The 22,493-nt window shown below is 41.6% G+C and overlaps 1 protein-coding gene across 6 annotated transcripts in view; it reads right to left on the minus strand.

Moving 5' to 3' along the window:
* Positions 1–2,098: 2,098 nt before the first annotated feature.
* The window catches only part of DENND1A (DENN domain containing 1A), a 377,679-nt gene continuing 357,284 nt past the window's right edge, over positions 2,099–22,493 (minus strand). For 4 of the 6 annotated variants that reach the window (XM_073313958.2, XM_073313954.2, XM_073313959.2 and 1 more), the window contains 3 exons: positions 11,599–11,727; positions 7,104–7,359; positions 2,099–5,942 (listed from right to left, as the gene is read on the minus strand). In XM_073313958.2, the coding sequence (XP_073170059.1) occupies positions 4,623–5,942; positions 7,104–7,359; positions 11,599–11,727 (1,705 nt within the window). In that variant the 3' untranslated portion in view covers positions 2,099–4,622. Of the gene's footprint in view, positions 5,943–7,103; positions 7,360–11,598; positions 11,728–19,958; positions 21,485–22,493 lie in introns of those variants that run through there. The other 2 variants (XM_073313955.2, XM_078849013.1) reach the window with 2 other exon arrangements.

Consider the following 22,493-nt stretch of genomic DNA (forward strand, 5'->3'; position numbering starts at 1 on the left):
TTTATTCAGAGCTGTCATAGCCATGTTGGTCCCAGGATATGAGCGAGACAAGGTGGGAGGGGTAATACCTTCTGTTGGACCATCTTTTGTTGGTGAGAGAAACTGAAGATAAGACCCGAAGATCTCTGTGGAGCTTGAAAGCTGCTCTCACTGACAGAAGCTGGTCCAGTAAAAGATACTACCTCACCTACTTTGTGTCTCAGCTTTTTTATGGAGTTGAATGTGCCTAGGCCCCAATTCAGGAATGCATTTAGGCACCACGTGCTTGAGTGCTTTCATGAAGAGTGATGTTTTCCTGAAGTGGGACTACACTGCATATATCCCAATAGCACTTGCTTAGCTGAAGGAACAACAGTACTGCATACACTTCACTTCAGTCAAGCTGTCACCAGACCTGACTGATAGTTTCATCTGTTTAAAGGGGTGTGCATTTCCCTTGAAAGAAAAGCTGCACTCACTTGTGCTAATGGATTTTTACCCCCTTCTATTTGGAAAACAAATTGGGCAGATACTTCTTCTCTGGTTTGAATTTTTACCCTTAAATTCTAGACCAAGCTTGGAAATCCCATTTCATGCCAGGAAAATGCTGGGTGTGTGCAGGGCAACTACAGTTCTGGGAGGTAATTAACATCGGTAACATCTGTATAACATTAGCACAAGGAGGCCAAAATTCTCATCTGCCTACTACTACAAGTTCTGATATTATTTTTCAGTGTAACAGATTTATTTGGGCCTAAGCTTTCCTGGGTAAAAAAAACCCACTTCTTCAGATGCATGGAGTGAAAATTCTGTAATTTTCACTCCATGCATCTGAAGAAGTGGGTTTTTTACCCAGGAAAGCTTAGGCCCAAATAAATCGGTTAGTCTTTAAGGTGCCACCGAGCTCCTCATTGTTTTTGTGGATACAGACTAACACGGCTACCTCCCTGATGCTGAAAAGTAATAAGAGGTCATGTGACCCAAAAGGAGCCGCTGCTAAGGATAACTGAACAGCTAAGCTTTCAAAAGGGCATGGCTGGGTGGAAATACATTTAAAACAATATATACAAGACAGCAGAAGAGCTGGTGCATGCTGAATACAATAGTTTGGAGAGTGTAAAGGGCAATTCCCACCATCTAGAAAACAAGAATTCTGTTTTGCAAAACTGTTCAACGTTTCAACATTTGTTTCCATTCTGATACGGAATAAGAACTTCTACATTTTTTTCATGAAAGAAAAAAAAAGAGACACACGCAGCCCACCATGCCAGAACAGAATAGCCAAAGGCCCAGTTGGTGCTGAATCAGAGAGAGCAGGGAATTGGACTTGGGTCTCCCACATCCCAGGTGAGTGCCCAGTGGGTGTCTCACACTCACTCTCAGACCTGAGAAATCTTCCCGACAAAGTTCAGTCAAAAATGAGGTTTCCATGAAAAGTTTTGGTTTTGATAAATGGACATTTTACTTATGAAAAATATTAGCTGAAGAACTACCAACCAACTCTAATGGTTATGTCCCATAAAATGTCTGACATTTCTGTGAAGATTAATTCAAAGTAATAAACGCACACTTTATATAGGCTTCTCAAGGACAGACACACACAGAAATTAAATAATTTTTTTTAACCTAAATTATCCAGTCCTAGACCCTAAAATGCTTCTAACTTGATCAGTGGGACAAGTCAGAACAGCAGTTTTGATTACCTGTAGGAGCATTGCTGAACTCTGGCCCATTCACTTAGCGACATTTAAAATGAGAGGGAAAAGAACATTCTAATGGATAAGAGCAAATGTAAATAAGGAATGCAATACAAAAAAAGATCAAACGTGCACATCGCCAACTAAGGTGGAAAAAATCTTAAGATGAGTATAATGCCATTGGGAAATTGCTAAAAATACGTTAGCTGTTAGGTGAATGCAATGCCCAGCATACCGGATTCCCTAATACAGACCTCAAAGTAGGTACTTTAAAACCAAAAAAGCAACATTACATCTGAGTCCTACATTAAGTAGCTGAGACATCTCTTCCAACCACACAGTTTGCTTAAATCTGCCACTATTAAATGAAAACCATGTCAGATATTCAACAGTTTAAATGAGACAAACAATTAATACCACCCTTGATGGTTTGATTCTTTTATTATGCTAAACCTGCAAAAAGGATTCCCTTATTTGCAAATTCAACCCAAGAAGTGAGGAAAAGGACAAACATTAGCAAAGTGTTCACTACTATTAAGGATTTTTCTCAGGTGGGCCCACCTGTTTTTTCCTTCTGTAAAATAAAGTGAAGAGTGAATAACATGATAAAGTGTTTTAATACGTTTCAGTGTCTCAGGATTGGCCTCTTAAAATCAAGGAGTGTTTGTGCATTTCAAAAGAACAGTGTAGAAGACTGCATTCTGGAATACGTTATAGAAATTGGTGAACAGAATAAAACATTAAATAAGGCTGGAAAATACCTTGCAATGATACAGAAATACCGTAGCATTTTCCCACTTAGTTTAAAAGGAATACTCAGTACACAGTCAGTGCATAGCATTAAAAAGGAGAAACTAGAAGTATATGTAAATGCAATTCATATGCACCACTTTATAGTGTACACCTATGAGAACTGAGAAAGTTTTATGACTCAGCATACAGCAGCTAAAGGGGTTCAGAGATTCCAGACCAAAATGGTAACCCAGTCATTCACATTCTGTATAGTCTAGAACAAAATGCAGCTAATCTTGCAGACTTTAAATATTTTACTATTCAGAACTAGGCAATATCAAAACCACCCGTCTTCCAGGAAAAAAGAAAGAAAGAAAGAAAAAAGAAATAATACAAAACTGATTGAATGGCTTGTAAAAGCAACAGTATTTTACAGAACGATAACAAATGCAACATTAGGGTCTCCCCCAGACTGTTGGCATTCGGTTATTAGAGTAGATTTCTCTTGTATTGCAATGCAGACAGCCATTTTAACACACTAGAATAAGAGAGCCTCCAAGGAGGCTATAGGAACAAAACACGTATACTGAGAGAATCTGGATAGAGCCTCTCAGGAATTTCCCATATGTCCACAACTGCTTCTTTTACTTAAGCAAAGACTTAATGGTGACAAACTCACTTTTGAGTAGGTTTTTTTAAAGCAACCTGTGTCCAAGTAAAAAACCAAAACCCAACAACACTTAAGTAACACAAACAAAAATGATCACTGTAAAGGTAGCAGTTTTTATAAGAAATGCCAACCTTAAGCATTGAAATGTTTGAGGTCATGGTGGCCAGAGAGAAATGTCTTGCAAAATGCAAATCAATAAATCCTTTAACATGTTCATTGCTTTATAGTACATCACATGATCCCACCCCCCATTTGTGTTCTCAGCAAAAGTAGGAACAAAGTTCATGACTTTTCAGACAGGATGAATGAGGGAGGCTGAGCCCTGAACACGGTGATAAGAGCTCAGCTGCGTCAAGGTGGCACTTAGTGCTTCCAAAAATACAGCAATGATAGGCAGCTGTCACCTATTTTCTAATGTTATATCACTTACTCAGCAATATTTATAGTTTGTGATTTCTGCGTACAGACACGTACGGTGGCTTTACCAATCTGAAACCAGGCCTCCTAGTCAATGTACTACTGTATGACTTGGAGAACTCAAGAGCTGGGAATATTTATGCCCTGATTTTTGTTCTCTTTTTTGTAATAAAATAAGATACTATTACGTCCAGTTCAAATACTGCCATCTAGAACATTTATACATAATATTAACATACAATTACGGATTAACTGGGAGATAGTTTAAGAACTCCATCAAAAGACATCTTCCGATGTCTTTGTCTAAAAACGGAATTGCTGGTGCTTCCAGTTTCCCACTGGAGACAGAGGATCGAGCCCTGAGCTGCAGGAGGCTTTGCTCTGTGCTGGAGTTTTGCTGTAACTGGGAATTGTAATGAATTTTGTACTGAAGAAGTCCCTGCTCTGTGGGTGGTGGTAGTGGGGTGAGTGTAAAAAAAAAAAACCCCAAACCCTACAACAAAAGCTGATAAAATTGTGTAATTAGTCAAGTGTATATATTGCTAGACAGGCTATTAAACAAACTCAATTTAAGCCCAGTGGATTAACTCAATACAAACCACAAGTCTTGGTTAGTTTGCTGCACACTACATATGTAAGCAAAACATTATAAGCAATATGTGTAATTGAAGAAATTGATCTGAACACTGTTCACACAGGTAGGAAGCAAAAACTACATGCTGCGTCATGTTCCAGGCTGTGCCTGGGACTGTGAGAATACAAGGGAGGGAATGAGCAGTTTCTGGTTCAGTAGTTTCTTGAAAAAGCTGTTTGTGAAAAAGAAAAGAATAACCTAATAACCTGAATGCTCTGGCCGGTGCAAGAGTCACTGGAGTTTTCACTGACTGCAGGCAAGAAGTCAGCTAGGATACCAGTGAGAAACCATAGCGAGTAATGGGACAATGTGGGGGTTCATCAGCAAAATGGACTCCAGCCAGTAGCACTGGTATGTGAATTCTAGAAAAGCAGGTGTGTTTCCTGTGTCTGTAACTTTCCATATAAAGAAACATGTTTTGGTGCTGGCTCAAATAATAATAATATTAAAATAAAAAATCCACCTCCCAAAAGAAAGAAGATAGGGTGGGGCATTATTCAAAGGTTTCCCATTGCTTTCTGAGCTGTTCTACTTTACCTGGGGTGGCTGAAACCTCCTGTTTTGTCTTTTTTAACAAATCTTCAAATGGATCTTTTGTCTCCTCAGGCTTTGAGGGAAGTAACACTGACTCTAAGCCCTTCGTGGGCCTCGGGGGAATCAGAGGGGGGTCGTTACAACTTAGCGCCAACCCTGGCTTGACATCTATCTTGGAGCCAGAATGGCTCGCTGGTAATGTTCTGATTTTAGAAGGACCACTTAAACGTGCTGGCTGCAGAGAGCTGGCTGGGGAAGGGTTCCGGCTTTGCTGCAGTAAGGAACTAGCCTGTGGTGTTGTCGCAGCCTGGCCAAACAGATGGGGCATGGACAACGCTGAAATGTTTGGTTTAGGTCGCTGTGGTTGGTAAAAGCCAGAATTAGGTATCATGAAGCTGGAGCTATAAGTGTGACCTAAAGGAGGGGTAAAGGGTCCCCCTGGGGGTCTGACCAGCGATATCGTCAGGGCTGCTGGCACTGTCTGTGTAAATGGATTGAGGGATGGCTGCAGAAATGGCGGTGCTGAAGGAGGGTATCCCAGCGGCTGGGTGAATGGTGCCGGCGGAGGAGATGCAAAGTCGCCCACCACTGAAGCAAAGCCAGCAGCAGAGCTTGGAGAGGCTGAGCTCTGCATACTGCGAGAGTCTTGCTGGGGTCCCATGTTTTGCCAGCTGGTTGTTTTTAATGGATCCAGCAGACTAAGAAGATAGTCACTTTCACTACCGGCATTTTCCGTATTAACCTTGACTGGCTGAAGCATCGCAGTCGTTCTGCTAGAACTGGATAGAAGCTGAGAGGGGTGAGGGGAATAAGTTACTGACTGTCTGAATTCTGGGCCAAGGGACACAGTCCCAGCTCCAAGGGGCCCCTGCATGAGCTCTGAAACCAAGTCGCTATGTCCCATAGTGTAGGTGTTCACTGCATCTGCTGTCCCAGCTGGAATCTGGGGTTTGGTTGGTCTGGGTGCAGGTGGTGGTGGGACTATCCCTTGCTCAGGAGTTTTTCTGCCCTGTGGTCTAGGGATGGTGATGTTCCCTTGAACAGTCGTGTTCCCTTCCTCCTTTTCTGCAGGCACCAAGATGCTGTCTCTGCTCCGGGGTCTCCGTGGGATTGATGGGATGGTACCAAAAGAAGTCAGGGGCCTCTCTGGTGAGCTTTGGGAATATTTGGTAGGAATAGCCATGTCATCATGACCCATACTCCACAGCTTGTTGTAGGGATGAGAGAGTTTCATTGATGGCACAATCCTGCTTGTCTCAGATTCACCAAGATCCATCCTCTGCCAGAAAGTACAAGACAGATTAACATCTGCTCAGCACAGACGTGAACAGCACAGCAATAGGGGGCAACACGGGGGCTGGAGAGAAAGATGCACACATGCTGCAAGCATTTGCAGGTGAGGGACAGAGAAAAGATTGTGGTTTAGGTGTGAGGACAGGAGACGGGAAGTCAGGCCTCTGGGTTTTAGTTCCAGCTCTGCCACGGATAGGTTGTGTGACATTGGGCATATCCCTGCACCTTCCATTTCCCAAATGTAATCGGCACACAGTGAAATCTACTTACGGGGGAAGTGGAGGAGACCAGGCTCAAAAGCTTTAATTAACATACAGCAAATGCTCTGCAATACCTGGATATAAGCCATTAAGTATCATTATAGGAGTGATGCTACATGCCTTTGCTTGGTGTTGCACAAGATGTCAAAGGGTCTTTGTTTTAGTTTTGCACTTGCTAAGAAGGCTATTCAGGAAACATGCTGCATAAACAATGATGAGACTTTACAAATTGATTCCCCCTTTTGACTCATGTGGGCCAAAATGCAGTCAACTCAGAAATGAAGGGACCGCGAAATCTCCTGTCCATCCCAGGTACTCATCTGGCCCCCATTGCTGTAATATCAGATTGCCTCAAAAGCTTTACTGTATTTATGGTCACAAATTCTTGTGGGACTATTATCCCCAATGTACAGATGGGGACCTGGGGCACAGAAAGGCAAAGTGACCAGGCTGTGGTGGAGCAGAGATTTGAACTAGGGTTTTCCAAGTCTTATGCTAGTGCCCTAACTACTGTACCATCCTTTCGCTTCCTAAACTGCTTAGTATTTGCATTGCTGAGCACCAACCTCAAGGATATCAATGTACTACAGCTGGGGGACAAGGCAGATTCTGGGAAAAAAACCCTTGTAAATGGATCGGGATTTCTGCTTTGAAAATGAAGGTCTCGGTTCCTCCTTGCTTTTATGTTGCAACAAAAGACCACAGACATAATCTCTCATTCAGAAATAAATCTTCTGAACACACTGGGAGAGGATGGGGGAAATGGATGCATTTACACTGAAATACAGAATTCTTTCTTACAGAAGGCTGGCTGATGGAGGGTACTTTAATTCTGCAGAAGCCCTTCCATTCTTTATCATTTACCTTGTATAAAATCATGCCCATACCTGATAATCAAAAGTACATTGCAGCACACCCTCCTCTTTGGGGGTCCTTAGGTCTTCCAAGCTTTTGGCTTGGCTGAGAGGTTGAGGCTGTTTTTCCACCTCTAAATTAGTGAAAATGTCCTCCAGGAGGTTAACTTCTGTGACCTTGTCTGGCGTAGGAGGGTTTGGGGGCAGAGCCTCCTCTGCTTTTTCTGGACTGAGAACCTCTTCCCCATCGGCACTATCACACTCTTTCAGGGCCCGGTATGGCTGAGGCCTAAGAGACAAAAATGCTTTATCACCTCACATCTAGAATTATTTTATTTCAAATCCTTTTTGAAGCGTGCAACATTTCAAACTAGGAAGTGAATCCCCAAGAGTGATCTCAGCATGGATACACCTGTCATGTGACCCTTACGGTACCTCCTGTAGGGGCTGGCTTGAGCCCATTGCATTGGGTTGAATTCTGAACATTTTAGACTTATTTCCCTTTTGTTGCACTTTGAAACTAACATACACATGGGCCTAATTTAGGAGACATGAGGGTTTAAGGTGGAATGTTTTCAAAAGTAAGATTTTCTTCTAGGTATCATTACTACTTAGATTATCAATACTTTAAAACATCCGCATGCATTTACTTTCACTACAGATGATGCTGGTTGACTTTTTGCATTTCCGTTGTGATGATGAAAACAGTTTAAATCTGAATTGTGTTAACTGATCTTTCAATAAAACATTCAATAAACACATTTCTGTGAGCAGCAGCAAGAAAAGAATGGTTACTCCATTGCCTTCTCTTTTCTTGACAATCCTTCCAACACGTCAAGAAAAGGTGGTCATGATAATTTAGCATCTTTATAAACCATGAAGTAGAACACAGGAATGAAGGGGATATAGAGAAGTTCAGTTTTAAAAGGACACTTACTGCCCCATTAAAAATTATTTTAATTTCCCTATCTTACAAATAGCTAATGAATTTTTAAAGTAAAAGTACACTTTTCACAATTTGTGCTGTTTACTTTTTACATTTCACTCAGCCAGGACAAATGAAATAGACAAGTCAGCATCACGTAATGGTTCTCAAAACTCTAGCACAATGCTGCAATGTTTGCAGGGGAACATTTGGTTGGTTTTTAAAAATCTTTTTCCACTGGAGTTTAGAAATATCACAGTCCAATTTCTTTACTTATAAGTTTATGAAAACTATATTTTTGGGGGGCAAATTACATTTGACAGTATCCCTTTAACAGAGGGAGTGTGGCTATACAGTGAGCAGAGGTGGAAAGAAAAAAAAGACTTAAGACTGGAGGATTTTAAATGGAGGAAGATGGGTACTGAAAAGGAAGGGTTGAACAGAAAGCAGCGATGATGCAGTTGAAAACTCACTGAGCAGAGCTGTATTTGAGCATGAATAATCTGACACTAGCTCTCCACTCTGGCTGCCTCTGAGCCCGCCCACAAGTAGAATATTGTAACGAGACCCAGTTGTTTTATGCAGGAAGTTGGATATTCCCAACAAGAAAGTGAAGTTGCAAATACGCCTGTGTTTTGCACACAGTTACATTCTCTAAATTCCAGCTAACTCAGCACTGAATGTAAGTCATGGGGTTTTCTTGCAGTAATTGGGAGTACTGTGCATAGTTTCAATGATTATACTGGTGTCATCTTATCAAGAGACACTGCAGTCCATGATGGGGAAATCTATTTTACATTTACAGCCAACCCCTGGGTTACTAGAATACACTGCTCACATGTACTTCAGAAAAACATTCCTTGAACACCATTAGATTTGCATATCAGTTCTGCGTATGGGAGAACAGCAGCATAATGTGCATCCAATTAATAATGAGACCTGACATGATTTCTGTGGTGAATGGCATTTGATTAGCAGCCAGTCTCTCAGTGGCATTTAAACAAGGCTTTGGATTAAGAGAAAATATTTGAGAGTGTGGGGAATGTAATGTGGAAGAATCCTTCTCTTTCTTTCCATATATATATAAAATATAAAAAATATAAAAATATATAATGCAAATTTATGAGCAAAGTGTACCTTGCTTCATTCATCATTACACAAACACTGGCATTCAACAATCGGTACAGCCATGAAATGATGCACAAGACAGAGGCACCCAGTAGTGCATATCTCTAGCTAGTGACTTCTCCTACAGCATAAAACTATTTCATGAGGGGCGATATAGAATGAATTAATTCCACATCTTGTGAAATGCAAGTTCAGGTTTGCATGAAGAGGAGTTGGGGCAACCAGGTGGGATTTATGAGGGTGGAAATGCAGCATAGTGTCAGTTACGATGACTCAGGTCCGGATCCAAAATCCACTGAAGTCAAAAGAGAGAGATCCACTGACTTCTGTAGGCTTTGGATCAGGACCTTAGTGAAGGCATGTGAACGCATGATCTTTCAGATGTGATCAGAATTTCCATCTTTAATCTCACACACAACTTGCTCACAACTCCTTTACATCAGCTCTTATTGGAAAAATACAACAGGGTGAATTAAATATTTCTGGGGTCTTCCCCCTACGTAAGCACACAAGTGCAGGATCTTCCTTTCTGTCCTCCGATGGCCAACCCATGGTGGGTCTTAAATGTCCCGTGCCTTCTCTGTCATTATGGGGTAATCTTACCCACTACTAGAGGTCTCTGAACCCAACCTCCAATCCTCAAAGAGTCAGCTGCTCTGGCTGCCATTACGTTCCTCCCAACTCATTGCGGTGCTAGTTGGCCATCTGGGAGCAGGGTAAAATTCTCAATCATATTCTTGTTATTCCGAGTTTTGAATATTTCCACACATGTAGCAACAGCTAGGGCTACAGGTCACAAATCAGATGACCTTTGAGAGCACACTGACTCCTGGACACCACCATGTTAGCCCCTTCCCACAGGCTAGTCGTACACAGCTGCAGTTAGTCACAGGCAGGCTTGGTTTGGAGAAGCACTCAGATCTGACTGCATGTCATTCTCAGTGGTGGAAACTACTTGAGACCAGGCGCTGTCTATATTTCAGGCACTTCCTGCTCTTGGAGCAGACATAAATAGTCCAAGAACAGGCTTCCTCCCAAAATTTCAACACCTCATCCTCAGGCTTTGGGCACAACCAGGAATTGCATGGAGTCGCAAGAATGAACAGTATTTTGTAGGAATTAACTTTTTTTGGGGGGGTGGGTGGGAGGGGGGACCTCAGGTTTGGTCTGACTGGCCCATTAGGATCAATCTCTTGGATCACGGCCTTACCGCTTGCTGCCCTCCTGAGAGGTATGTTCAGAGTGCCAATGACAACTAGAGGTGTGTATTACAAGTCAGTCTGCACTTCACCCCATGTGAGCTTTTTTCTGCCTGATTATTCCAATTCTGAAGATGTGGGAATACTTTATATAGGTCTGTTTCATTCTGTTCTATGGACCAACTTCATGGAAACTGACAGACATGCCAATTTTCAAACGTGGGTGCTTTTGAAGGATTTCAAAATCCTATGGCTGATGACCTAATCAATATACAGGTGCCTCAAACAAGCATTTATAATCCAAAATGTTGATATGGGCCTCTAAGTTCAGGATTTAGACATCCTCTGCAGGAGTCTTTGTTTGAAAATTGGGCTCAAAAGTGTTAGAGAGGTTTAGGAATGAACTTAGCAGTTACTATTTACCGATAAATAAGTACACATATGGTATCTCTCTCTCACACACATACACTCACTCACTCTAAGATTAAATAAAACTGCACACTGATTTATGAAACTCAAAGCATTGTAACTGTTACCATCATGAAGAATGATTTCTGGGACTGTATTTGAAAATGGAATTTATAAAGAGTAAAGTCAAAAGTTCTTGCCATGAAGTACTTTACATTAAGTTAATAAAATGGGAGTTCAATTAAGGGCACAGACAATAAGCAAGATCAACTAACTACTTGTTTTATTTCCTGTGTAATTTTGGGTCACACTGCACACTGAGACGCCTTGGAAATCCTCTGGCTTTGGGAGGAACCTGAGGGTTACTCCTCCAGGAGCCACTGAGGACCTGGTATGGGATGAAACAGAGAGGCTGGAAATAAGAGGGTGGAACTAGAGAAGGTTGACGACTGCACTGAAGCATAAGAAGCTCACAAGACAACTCACAACATACAAGTAGCCCTGGATGCAGAAGAATGGCAGAAGAGCAAAGGGTCTGAGCAGGAAAACAGGAGGGGAAAGCAATACACTGGAAAGAAAAGCTAAATGGAGGGTCACCTCCCACACAGCCCAAGTCACCAATAACACGATAAGTTGTGCACCCACATTGTGGGCAACAAATAGCACAGTGCTTCATGCAGAACACATGCTCTTGCATGCCTCAGAGAATCAGAACAGTCAAGCAGGAGAAATATTAATACAGTCATCAAGTGCTATAAAAAGATTTAAAAACTCTTAAAAATCCAAGCATAGAAGCAGGCAGCCTTGACTGGTGCAGATATCGCCGTTCAAAGCCTGAATTAATACAATGAAAGAATAAAGACTAGACCATTCAAAAGGAGCAGAGAAGAAAAAGTTTTCAGAGAAGGCAGAGACAGGATCCTCTTCCTGCTGAAATTCATCACCAGAAGAGTCCTCAGAGAGGAAGACTGTATAGTGTCGCATGGGCTTTACAAGGCTGAAGGAAACAGGAAGAGAAAAGGAAGTTATCAAGTTGTCACATTCAAAGTTGCAGAGAGGAGAGAAAACCAAGCAATTCAGGTTCTAAGTAATTTTTGAACTCAACTGACTGCTCCAGTGCCTGAATGCAATATGACTCAATGGGGTAAGTGTGCAGCTTAACTTTGCAGGCTGAACATACTGTTTTTCTAGACCATCCAGTACTGCTGCCTCTTGGGAAAAGGTGCTGGGACCTGCAGACCCATCACCACTGTAAGTGGAGCCAGGATGGAAACCAGCCTTCCCACCACAATTTCCATCCAACAATCTGACCTCCTTCCAAATTATTCCTTTGAGTTGTTCTCAGCTTCATTGTACAATCTAATGACACACAGGTTGAGATATCAAGCAGGATAAGCAGAAGAGAACTGCTCAAGTGGGTAAAGAGGGACAAATATCCACAAAATGTTTGACAAACCTCCTTGTCCCAAAGCCACACAACTAATTGTACCAGGAAGTGCTGCACTACTTACCTACACCTTGCTCTCTCCAGAAATGCTGCCTGCTAATGTCTTAATATTGGTCTTAAAATTGCTCCGATTTGAGGTATTGTTGCTACCAGGTGCTGCTTTAGAAAAGGGGTGTATGTACTATACACATACTGTATAGTACGTGTCTACATGAAATATTACCCTCTCCCCCATTAGTTATATACTGTAATACATACACAGTCTTTCTGCTGGAGATGGTGGTTTAAAGTTTTTGCAAGTAAGATTTTACAGTGAGTCTTTTTATCTGTGAGACGTTGTTTAAACATTTATTTGTTATAAAAATATGTGTCTTGTCCAGCTGATCCTATGAGCTGTGCCTACATGTAAACATACATTATATCTATGTCTCTGTGTGTTTGTAGATAAGTAGATTGACGATAGGCATATAAACACACAAACTATATAATAAACAATACACAGATCAGAACTCCAGGTCTGATCTTTTGCCCACTAAAGTCAATGACAAAGTTCCATAATGAAGAAAACACCATAATTCGGTGTGCATATGTACAGCTGGCTATCTGTATAGTAAGGAGAAGACATGGGGGGAAAGAGAAAGCATATAACTGAGAATGGGACATAGAACAGGTATTTCAGGGACGCTGATTTTGTGGATACTTTTCCATTAATAATTGTTGCTGCCAGTTGCTTTTTTTATTTGGTTTTGTTTAATCTTAAAGAAGCTAGATTATTCTTTTCACTGTTAAGCAGAAATGATTTACTGAATGTGCTCCAGGGCAAATGAAGTGGATACTACTGCTTTAAACATTCCGAGTGATCCTGAGTTGAAAAGTGGAGGAGATGGCAGAGTGCGCCCATGTTGGAAATATACTGGATACAAAGGAGAAAAGAGCAATGAAAAATTAGCAGCAACCAGGAGAGAGTGCATGTATGTAGTACAGCATAAATCTGTCATTCCTCTCTGGAAGGCTAAGCCACTTATTAAACATTAGCATGTAAGAACTCTTGGAAATATTTTTAGAGCATTTTAAAGAACTAATAAGTCCCAAATAGAAACTTAAAAAAAAAGATTCAATTTTAAACTATTAACCGTAGAGCTCTGCATTTTAATCTCATGAGCCTTATCGTACAGCAGTGTTTTTGGGCCCGCTTTTCATTCCCAGACGACTTAAACAATGAAAGGCGGGGAAGGGGAGGGAAGGGAAAATAAATCATAGAGGGTTATGAAAGCATGCGTCATTTTCAGCCATCCCCATGAGGTCTCTGCCCAACTACATTCATTTCATCTGCTGTACACAGCTGAGTAAGATCCCAGCTATCTCCATGAACAGCGATACACTATCAGAAGCACAAAGCCATAGAGAAAATCAAAAGACAAGGACCTGATCCTGCTACCACTGAAATCAACAGCAAAACTCCTACTACTTCAGTGGATGCAGAGTTGGGCACAGTATGTACAGTGAGGAGCAGGTTCTTATCTTGTAGATGATGGAACCACATTTGCACATTAAATTAGAGCAGTTTATGTTGTGGGCTAATATGTTGAAATCGGAAGAGGACCCAAATAAGGACGGGGGGGGGGGGGAAGACTTGTTGGCCTTATGGCACAGGCATATTAAAGCCTGGTGGCTCTTGTGTTCGAGATCAGTCTTCAGTGTTTTCTTAGTTCTGTTGTTCTGACCACTATTGTGAAAGATGGGCTGAAAGAGCATGTCGAAAAGAGGAAGAGAGTTGGGAGCTGTGGGCAACAACAACTCAAGAGGGTGTGAGATGCCCACTGTGATTTTTGTGATAAACATTTACTCACAATTAGGCCAGAGTAACTGGGGCTGGGGTGTGCACAGCTGATCAGATTATACTGTAGTCTGTGTTACTCCAATTGGAGTGGTCACATGAGCTGTTCCTCTCTCCTCATGCTGTAATGGACATTCCAGGGAAAGCAAAGTGCTGGCGCTGAAGCAAGCTACATTTGCTACAAAACGTTTGAAAAACTCCTCCCGGCACTAGTTTTACATATGCAAGAACATTTCAATGAAGGTTAGAAAAGGGGCTAACAAAGACTTTTATAGTCAAAAACATTTTAAAAAATGCTTCATCCTTTCTTGACTTATGTATAAACACTCCTTTTCTCTCTCATACATGGGAATTACCACTTGACAGTAGCCCAGCAAACCTACTAGAGTTTCACAGAAATCAGAAGAAACTTGGAATTTCCACAGATTTTTGCTGAGGAATTCAACCTTTTGGTTATGTGCAGTTAGAGTCTGGAGGTTGTGAATTTCAGATAAGTCAGTTCAGTTCCTTTCCAAAGTGTTACTAACGACCTCCTTTGTTTGGCTAGGGTCTGTTTAAATTCAAGTATTTTTTTTTTAAAATGTGGAATTAATTCACCATGAAGGAATATCTAATTTGAAAGAGGTAGTTCAAAAGACAGACTGGTGGATCAGCTAATAAATTGCATTTCAGTGGAGATCAATATAAATAAGATGGAAGCTATAATGCCAGTTAATAGGCACTTTTTTTTTTTTTTTTTTTTGCTTTAAGGCACCTTACATGACAAAGTGGGATTTCATAATAAAAACTTATTTAAATTCAGCTGCTGCTGTAGTTTCATAAAAGATTTTTGTCAAAGACAAGGGACAAACAATCTAAAATGTCCACGTTTAAATTTTTTATTAGCTTGAGGCAGTAGAATCAAAAAAAGAGTGCCTATTCCCTCATTAAACCAATTCAGCGACGATCCTGCAGTCTACCACCCACTACTTGCTAGGATTTCATACACAAAGAGCTGTCTCTGAAAAGGCAGGTCACAGCAAGCCCAGCTACAAGGCAGGCAATGCTGTAGTCTTAGAGGGAAAAAAGGATCCTGTCCGTCACAGCGACAACCCTCATCATCTCCACATGACTGCACCAGCTCCTGCCTACCTAATCTCTTAGCTGAGTTACCATGCAGATGACTTGCTGATCTCTTTCTAATGTTTAGTTTAACATGTCTTCAGTTAGCACTCGCATATGACAGTACTGACAGCTGTGGCTGTTCCTTTTAAAATATCATGTCAGAAACACAGTGCAATAAAGCCAGGGATGCGCTCCATGGCTCTGCGTACCATTATGATAGTATGGATTTATTTTTTAATGAGGAAGATCTGCATCTTGGGAGCTTTTTTCATGTGTCAGGATGCATGGACAAATCAGCAGCACATCACACCGGCCAAAAATGAAATGCTGACAAATGTAGATATTTCAAATTTAATTGACACCTAAATGTACTTAAGATAAAAATATAGAAAATCACTGAGCACTGGGGTTTGGGAATTAATGAAGGGAATTCTATAATAATTTAAAAGGTTATTTAATTTACAGGGAACTTTAATTTATATATATTAAAGTAGGTGCTTTGTTTCTTTCCCCTCTGATTATGCAGATCATGTTGTACAGGTGCAGCAGGGTGGACCCACTTGTATTGTTTTTCCCATGCACCGGGCATCCCAAATTTCACATATTTCTTGATTCCTGGAACAGCTGTGCAACTGCTCGAGGGAACTAAGGGTTTTGGTCCCTTTTAGGTGTAGTAAATATGAAGAGAATAAGGGGTTTGGATTTGTGGAGTGCTTGTTACCAATATGAAGTGGAGACCAGAGACTAGGGAAATCCCTATTTTGTCTCTCATTAAGAACAAAGCACAAATCCCGCACCTGTAATACTTTCCTGTAGAGTATGAAAAATCATTAGGCCCGGGTACGTACTACCAACAAAATTCCAGGATTTGCTTGTTTTTTTCTTTTGTATTAGCTTCTGCCATCTTGGCATGAGTTTATTGGTGGGAATGTTCCCAGGAGCATTGAATGTTAAGTGAATAGGCACATTTTTAATTGACAAACATTAGAATTCACCCTAGAAATCTGATTCTAAGAGTTACACTCATCCAATCAGGTAATGGAAACAATACCATGTGACCTGGACATCCAATGAGAGCTGACAAATTGAATTCTGTAAATTTTTAGTGAACTGCTCACACTCAATCTACAGAACAGGAAATATTAGAAGTCACCAAGTAATTTCTAATCGGGATAAGCTGAAGAAAGTCAGCATCTGCTCTAACAATTAACAGGAAAGAGTCTAATAAATTATTAGTTTAACATTATTTGCTTATCTCAAACAATACTAGCCTGCACAGAGCGCACTTCCACTGCAGAGATCAGATCTCTTTACAAAGGCAGGTTGTATGTTAGATGGAGGAACTGAATCCCAGAATTTCAGTTACTTGCCCAGTGTCACAGAGGAAGCTGGTGGCAGATCCAGGAATTGGACCCAATCTGAATCCTAGACCATGTTGCCTCACTAACCAACAGGATGTAAGGGGATCTTTGGAAGACTATGCTTTCATGTTGGAGTTTTGGATGAGAAGGGCCCTTGGTTGCATCTACATCCTCCCATACTGCTATCAAACCCATATGGCCTACCTTCTCAGTGCCACCATTCCTCTCTGGCCTTCTAAACAAGACTGGCATCATGGAACAAAAACATACAATGAACATACCAGTGACTTCCATAATTCTCTATAAGACAGAGGAAAAATGCCAGTAGGCAAGTTTTAAGGATGTTTTAGTTTTAAGTTTAAAGATGCTGAGTTTTGGCTGGAACTTGACACAGCCATGTTGGAGTCCCAGAGAAAGCCATCTCTTCTCACAGATGACTTCACGTCATAATATAAGTACCATGGTCTCCAAACCATCTTTGCTTTATAGGAGTCAACTCAGAATTTGGACAGGAAAATATAAAATATAGAATACCATCAAGTTTTATTCTTAAGATTACACATATTCCACAAAATACTGAGGCTTGCTGTGCATGGAATTTGACGCTCTAGAGGATGTGAACAAAAAAGGACTAAGATTTTGGATCCGAGTGCCCGATTCCCATTAATTCTGATGAGCTGAGTGTCAAAAATCTCTCAGGTGTCTTTGGAAATCTTAGTCTAAATGTGCATCAGGGCTCAATGTGCCATTTTCTCTTCCTCCAATTTGCTTTAAAAAAACCAACCAAACAAAAAAAAAACAAAAAACCTTGCTCTTTTGATCATGAGCTCCTTCCCACTTTTTTTCAAATACCTTTGCAGATTCATCGTGTTGGGCAACCAACCTCAGAATTCACACAGTTTCATTGATGAATCAATACTCACTTGTGTGAAGCAAACAGCTTTGTCCTGCACTCCTTTTCCTACTTATAAACATCTGTGCTACAGGGGAGCAACGAATGTTACAATGTGTCACGTAAGAGTCAGGAATGGTTTTTCCTTAGACAGCACGCTTGACGGAACATTTGAAAGTATTTCTCAAGCACACTAGCATTAAGGGCAGCATTAGAATGACCTGGCATAATGACAGCATAGTTAACCCATGATTAACCTTGGCAGAACGGCACCATCTCCACAAAAGCGAGTCTCTGCATCAGTACAGACAGGGAACACACATCCCCCAAATCTAAAACCCTAACAACTATAGCAAGTCATGCAAAAGGATGACTGTGCTCCAGTCACCCTTGCTCCTGATTTGCTTAGTCCCATGATTGGCTTCGGTTTTCAAGGCATCACCTTCTTTGTGTCTAGCTTCCTCCATGACAGCCTTTCCCCATGAAGATCAAGAGGACAATATGTAGCAGATCTTTCTGCAATATTCTGCAGTGATTTTATTTATTCATTTTTGAGCCAGCTGCATTTGCTCAGTTAGGAAACAGGCTGGCTTAACAACCTCCCCAATAGATGTTCTTGCTTACAATGATGCTGTGCGATACCTCTGTACCGTACACAGTAATTTTTAGGTGGCAGAGGCTCTAAGAAGCTGGCCACAGCAAGTGAAATGTGCTTGATAAGCTACCTCCATTTAGCTGAGCCATCCTGCTAATTTCAAGCTAATTTCAATGTAATGAGCCCACTATCACACAGCAGCCAATTTTCATTCATACCGTACATGGGAAAGTCATTAGAGTATCTATAGTGAGTACTGCATAATTTCTGGAAAGTCATAATGAATGGCTGCTGGTGCGGTGATGTTGGTTTAGTCTGCTCAAGAGCCTTTCGACTTGCTGTTAATTGTGAGCTTAACCCTCTGCTTTTCCATTTTAATTTCTACCCACTCTGAGTGCCCTGGAATCCAGCTAGTCAATATTTAACATGAAGAAACCAGAACCTAGAGCTCTCCCTGGAAGCCCATTGTGTGCTTAACAGGCAATCTGGGTAGGTTAGTTGGATGCAAAACAGGTCTAACACACAATAAAAATGGCCTATACAAAGCCATAACTATTAGCATCAGTTCTCCATGCTGTAGGGTCAGAGATAGAGATAACCAGGATAGAATCAGGTTTTAAAACAAACATGAATTTTAACAGCTGCATCCCTCAATTATTTCTATGAAAATCTAGGTTAGCATTTAGAGTGCATCATGGATTACTTGTCTCCGCACAGGATGGTAACCCAAAACTTCCTGGGTTCTTGTATACCATGAGCTAGTAGTATCTGATCCTGGCTCTGCCTCCCTGCTGATTCACTGCATAGCCCTTGGACAAGTCACTTATGGCCTCATTGTCCGAGCGCTGAGCAATCAGTGCAAGTTCGAGGTGCTCAGCCCTTCTGAAAATTAGCTCAGCAACCTCTCTGCATGAATCTCCCTACTTGTACTGCACTGCTCCTATCTGGTGGGGGATTGTGAGGAATGTTTGCAAAGCACTCTGAAGATGAAAAATGCTGTATAAGGATCAAGTGTTTTATGTTTCTTTACTGGGGTCAAGGGAAACTCAGATGGGCCAGCTTCTGCTTTTTATTCCAGCGACAGAGCTTTCCTTTTGGATTACCACCAAGTCAAGCATGACAGTGCTAAAGAGTCCATAACAGCTGGTTAAATATTTACCATCAACACAATTTTTGATAATTGGCTTTTTGAACTAACCAGATTTTTTTTCAAAGAAAAAAAAGATCGTTTCTGTCCAAAGATTCTTTTTTGATGAAAATTTTGGAGAATTTTTTGTTGAAAATAAAAAAGCTTTAGGTTTTCAGTGGCTGAAAACCAGAAATTTTTCAGTTTGGGGATTTTTAATAAAAATCTGGAAAATCTCAATAAAAAAATCAATTTATTGAAAAAAAATCATTTTCACTAACTTTTTCATGGGTGAAAAAATAATTTCCCCACAAACTCTAATAATAATATATGTGGGATAACAATGGCCTGCCATGTTGGAAACAACCCAAGAGCCTTTGGGAGGAGCCACCACTACCTTCCAGTTAGAACCCTTCAATGCTTTTTATTTTAGCTAATGATCCGCTGGAAAACAAAAACATGCCCTAGGGAAATAACAAGCTTTGCTCTTGCAGGCAAAGCGCAAACACACATCACTAGCGGTAGTACATGTCTCCATGTTAAATACGTGGCCTTGATAATGTAATGGCTGGAAAAGGGTGCCTGGGTGGCAACCGACTTTTCAGAGACTGGATGCCGTGCTACGACTTCAGAGGAGATCGTGCCGAGTGAGATTCATATTTGCTATACTCCTTTATCAGAGCTGAGGCCACATTTTTGTGTTTTTTGGTCTCCTCCAGCTAGGAGGAGGATGCAAGACCCATGGACTGGACTGGTATTTTAGAGATGTTGGAAAATGCCCCTTAGCCCAATGGGAGTAATTCAGAACCACTAGGCTAGTGGTGCTGAACGTACAAAACCTCCCACTGAGCGCAAGCTCCTCCTTAGAAAGACCTTCCACATATGAGCATCTGAGGAGATTCACTGTTCAGTAAACCATTCGCCGTAGCACTAGTGCAATTCAATGCTATTCTGGTCAAGTCCTGTTTAAGGAAAAAAACCACAACCATATGGACTAGGTTTCACAGAAATCTGTTTTGATCTACAATTAGCAGCAGCTCTAGGCCATCATTCTGTGTGTGTATTTCGCAGTGGGTGGGTGTGTTTGATTCTGCAGGTTTGTTGTGTTGCTTCCGGGATGCAGCGCGCAGCAGGTGTGCCATCCCACTTTTATACAGACATTTATTCTTATGCTGATTTGGGCTTTCCTTTTTCTTTCTTTTTAGTAGCAATGCAGAAGGGAATGCACAGTACCAACTTTCCCCCGTGGGTAGTGATAGAAATATATCCGCTGCCAAGTGGCATTGGCAGCCATTACAAAAGTAAAACAATTACAATAAAATTTTAATTGGTAGAAGAAAAAAAATGCAGGAAGCCAGCTGGTCTCCTGGTCCATTTCCTAATCCTGACTGCAGGTCCCTTGGCAAAGTGGTATCGCTCCCCCAATAGAGTAAGAGAAATGTAACTAGCGCTGTATAGCTGCATTTCATATATGGAGAAAGTGGGATGAGAGGCAGGCACAGGTTGAGAAGTGTAGCTCTGTTCTAGTTCATCAGAGAAGGCTACTGGTGCTTAGGGAGTTACGGGGAGAAAGATTTCCATTCCCACTTGTGTACATTTTCCAGTGAACAAGGGACTAGAATTAGGTCAAATAAATGGCCAGGCAGATTGATTGATTGATAAGAGTCACTCTTTAGGGGGAGTTTTATATCCCGATGTAAGTGTTACAGGATTTCTGGCTGTTAACAAACCAACCATGTTAACAGCAGCTGTATGTGTACAGATCTCTGGGCATGTTTGGAGGATGCTTGTTTTAGTGTCAGTCTGATGAGATTGTTCAGTACAATGCATGTACCCAAACAGATGAGAAACAGAATAAACCAGGCTCTGCCCTGCAGGAAGGAAGCAAATGGACCAAATACCTGATCCCCCAGAGCTTCCCCAGGCAAGGGACCCATGGCTTTCAGGATCAGGTCTGCATTAGAGAAAGGGAGGGTTTTGAAGTGTACTATGTGCATTACATTGTGAAACGAAGAAAATGGGTCTATTTGTCAGAGACCCACGTCACTCCCAATAATGCCAATAGGAATTATGAGCACACATCATGGGGGTGGGAAAGGAAACACACACATCGGGGGCTTTGAAAGTGTGGGTTTTTCTGATTCAGGTTTGTTTTGTTTCATTATTATGTCCAAAACACACTCTGCCCTTCCCACGGAAAAGCCCCATGGAAACACAGAGTATTATTACTGCAGGTCCTACTGCAAAATCTCCATTTCCACACATGTTAGAAACCTGCTGATCACAATTCTGCTTGCATGCAAAGTCAGCATTACATGCAGCAGGCCTGCCAGGGAGGGAGGAAGGGTTCGTCAGATGGGGAAGCTCTCCAGGAAGCAGAACTGGTGAAAGGCTATGAAACAGAAGGAGGGAAAACATAAAATCAGAAACACTCTCACCACAAGCTGGGCCAAGAGCACATGTGATCGCTGGCTGCATTGTGCTCCTGGCAAAAGGAGTGGCAACATTCAACTGCTATGAGTGTGATCAGGAGGAAATGTAAATCCTTTTGCACAAATATCCTTCTTCCCATAAACCAAGATATTCTCTCTTTCTATCTGTGTTGCTCCTCATGTGTCTCTCACACCTTCCTACTCTCACTTTATAGGTTGCAGCATGATGCAGACTATAGACCGAGGGGGGGATGCATGCAGCACCCTGTGTGGAAGATGCTGCTGTGGAAGGGTCACTTTGCTATCGTGAATGGCTTATTGCTCGGCATTAAGAAAGAAGTTATTTTAAATTTTAGAAACACTTTCACTCTGAGGAGGCTTGGAATGATTCTTAGTTATTGTTGGTGACACTGTAGCACCTAAAGATCCCCATCTGGGCTAGGACCCCACTGTGTGAAGCTCTCTGTGCACCTACCGGACTGCATGATCCCACCTGAAAAGCTGAGACCTTCATTTAAAGATGAAACACAACAAGTGAGTGTAGCAAAGAACAGGGTGGCAGGGGATGGGGAACAGCACCAGGTGGTTTCACAGCGTTACACTGTGATAGCTCTGGCTGAAACATTTAAAGATTTTTCTCCAACCATTATTTTAAAAAAAAGTTCCCCATCGCCCATAACAAACTCCAGCGCCTGGCCTCCCACGATATTTCTCCCCCTGGGAGAACGCGTCCACTTTCTATTGTTTTCAGATAGCAACGTATTTATTTGCCTGCTCCCACCCACCCACCGACTCTCAGTCATCCCTCTGACTTAGCATTCCTCGTTCTTTTAGAAACACACCTGACTTATCCCTACAAGGCCCTCCGATGACAGGCTGTTCCCCTACGTAAGCCCCTCCCCCTGGATGCCTGGCAGACATCAAGCTGCAAGGGTATTAGGACCCCAGGGTTTCTTCTGTCCTTCCTGC

The sequence above is a fragment of the Lepidochelys kempii genome, chromosome 16 (genome assembly GCF_965140285.1).
Source record: "Lepidochelys kempii isolate rLepKem1 chromosome 16, rLepKem1.hap1, whole genome shotgun sequence".
Taxonomy (NCBI): domain Eukaryota; kingdom Metazoa; phylum Chordata; order Testudines; family Cheloniidae; genus Lepidochelys; species Lepidochelys kempii.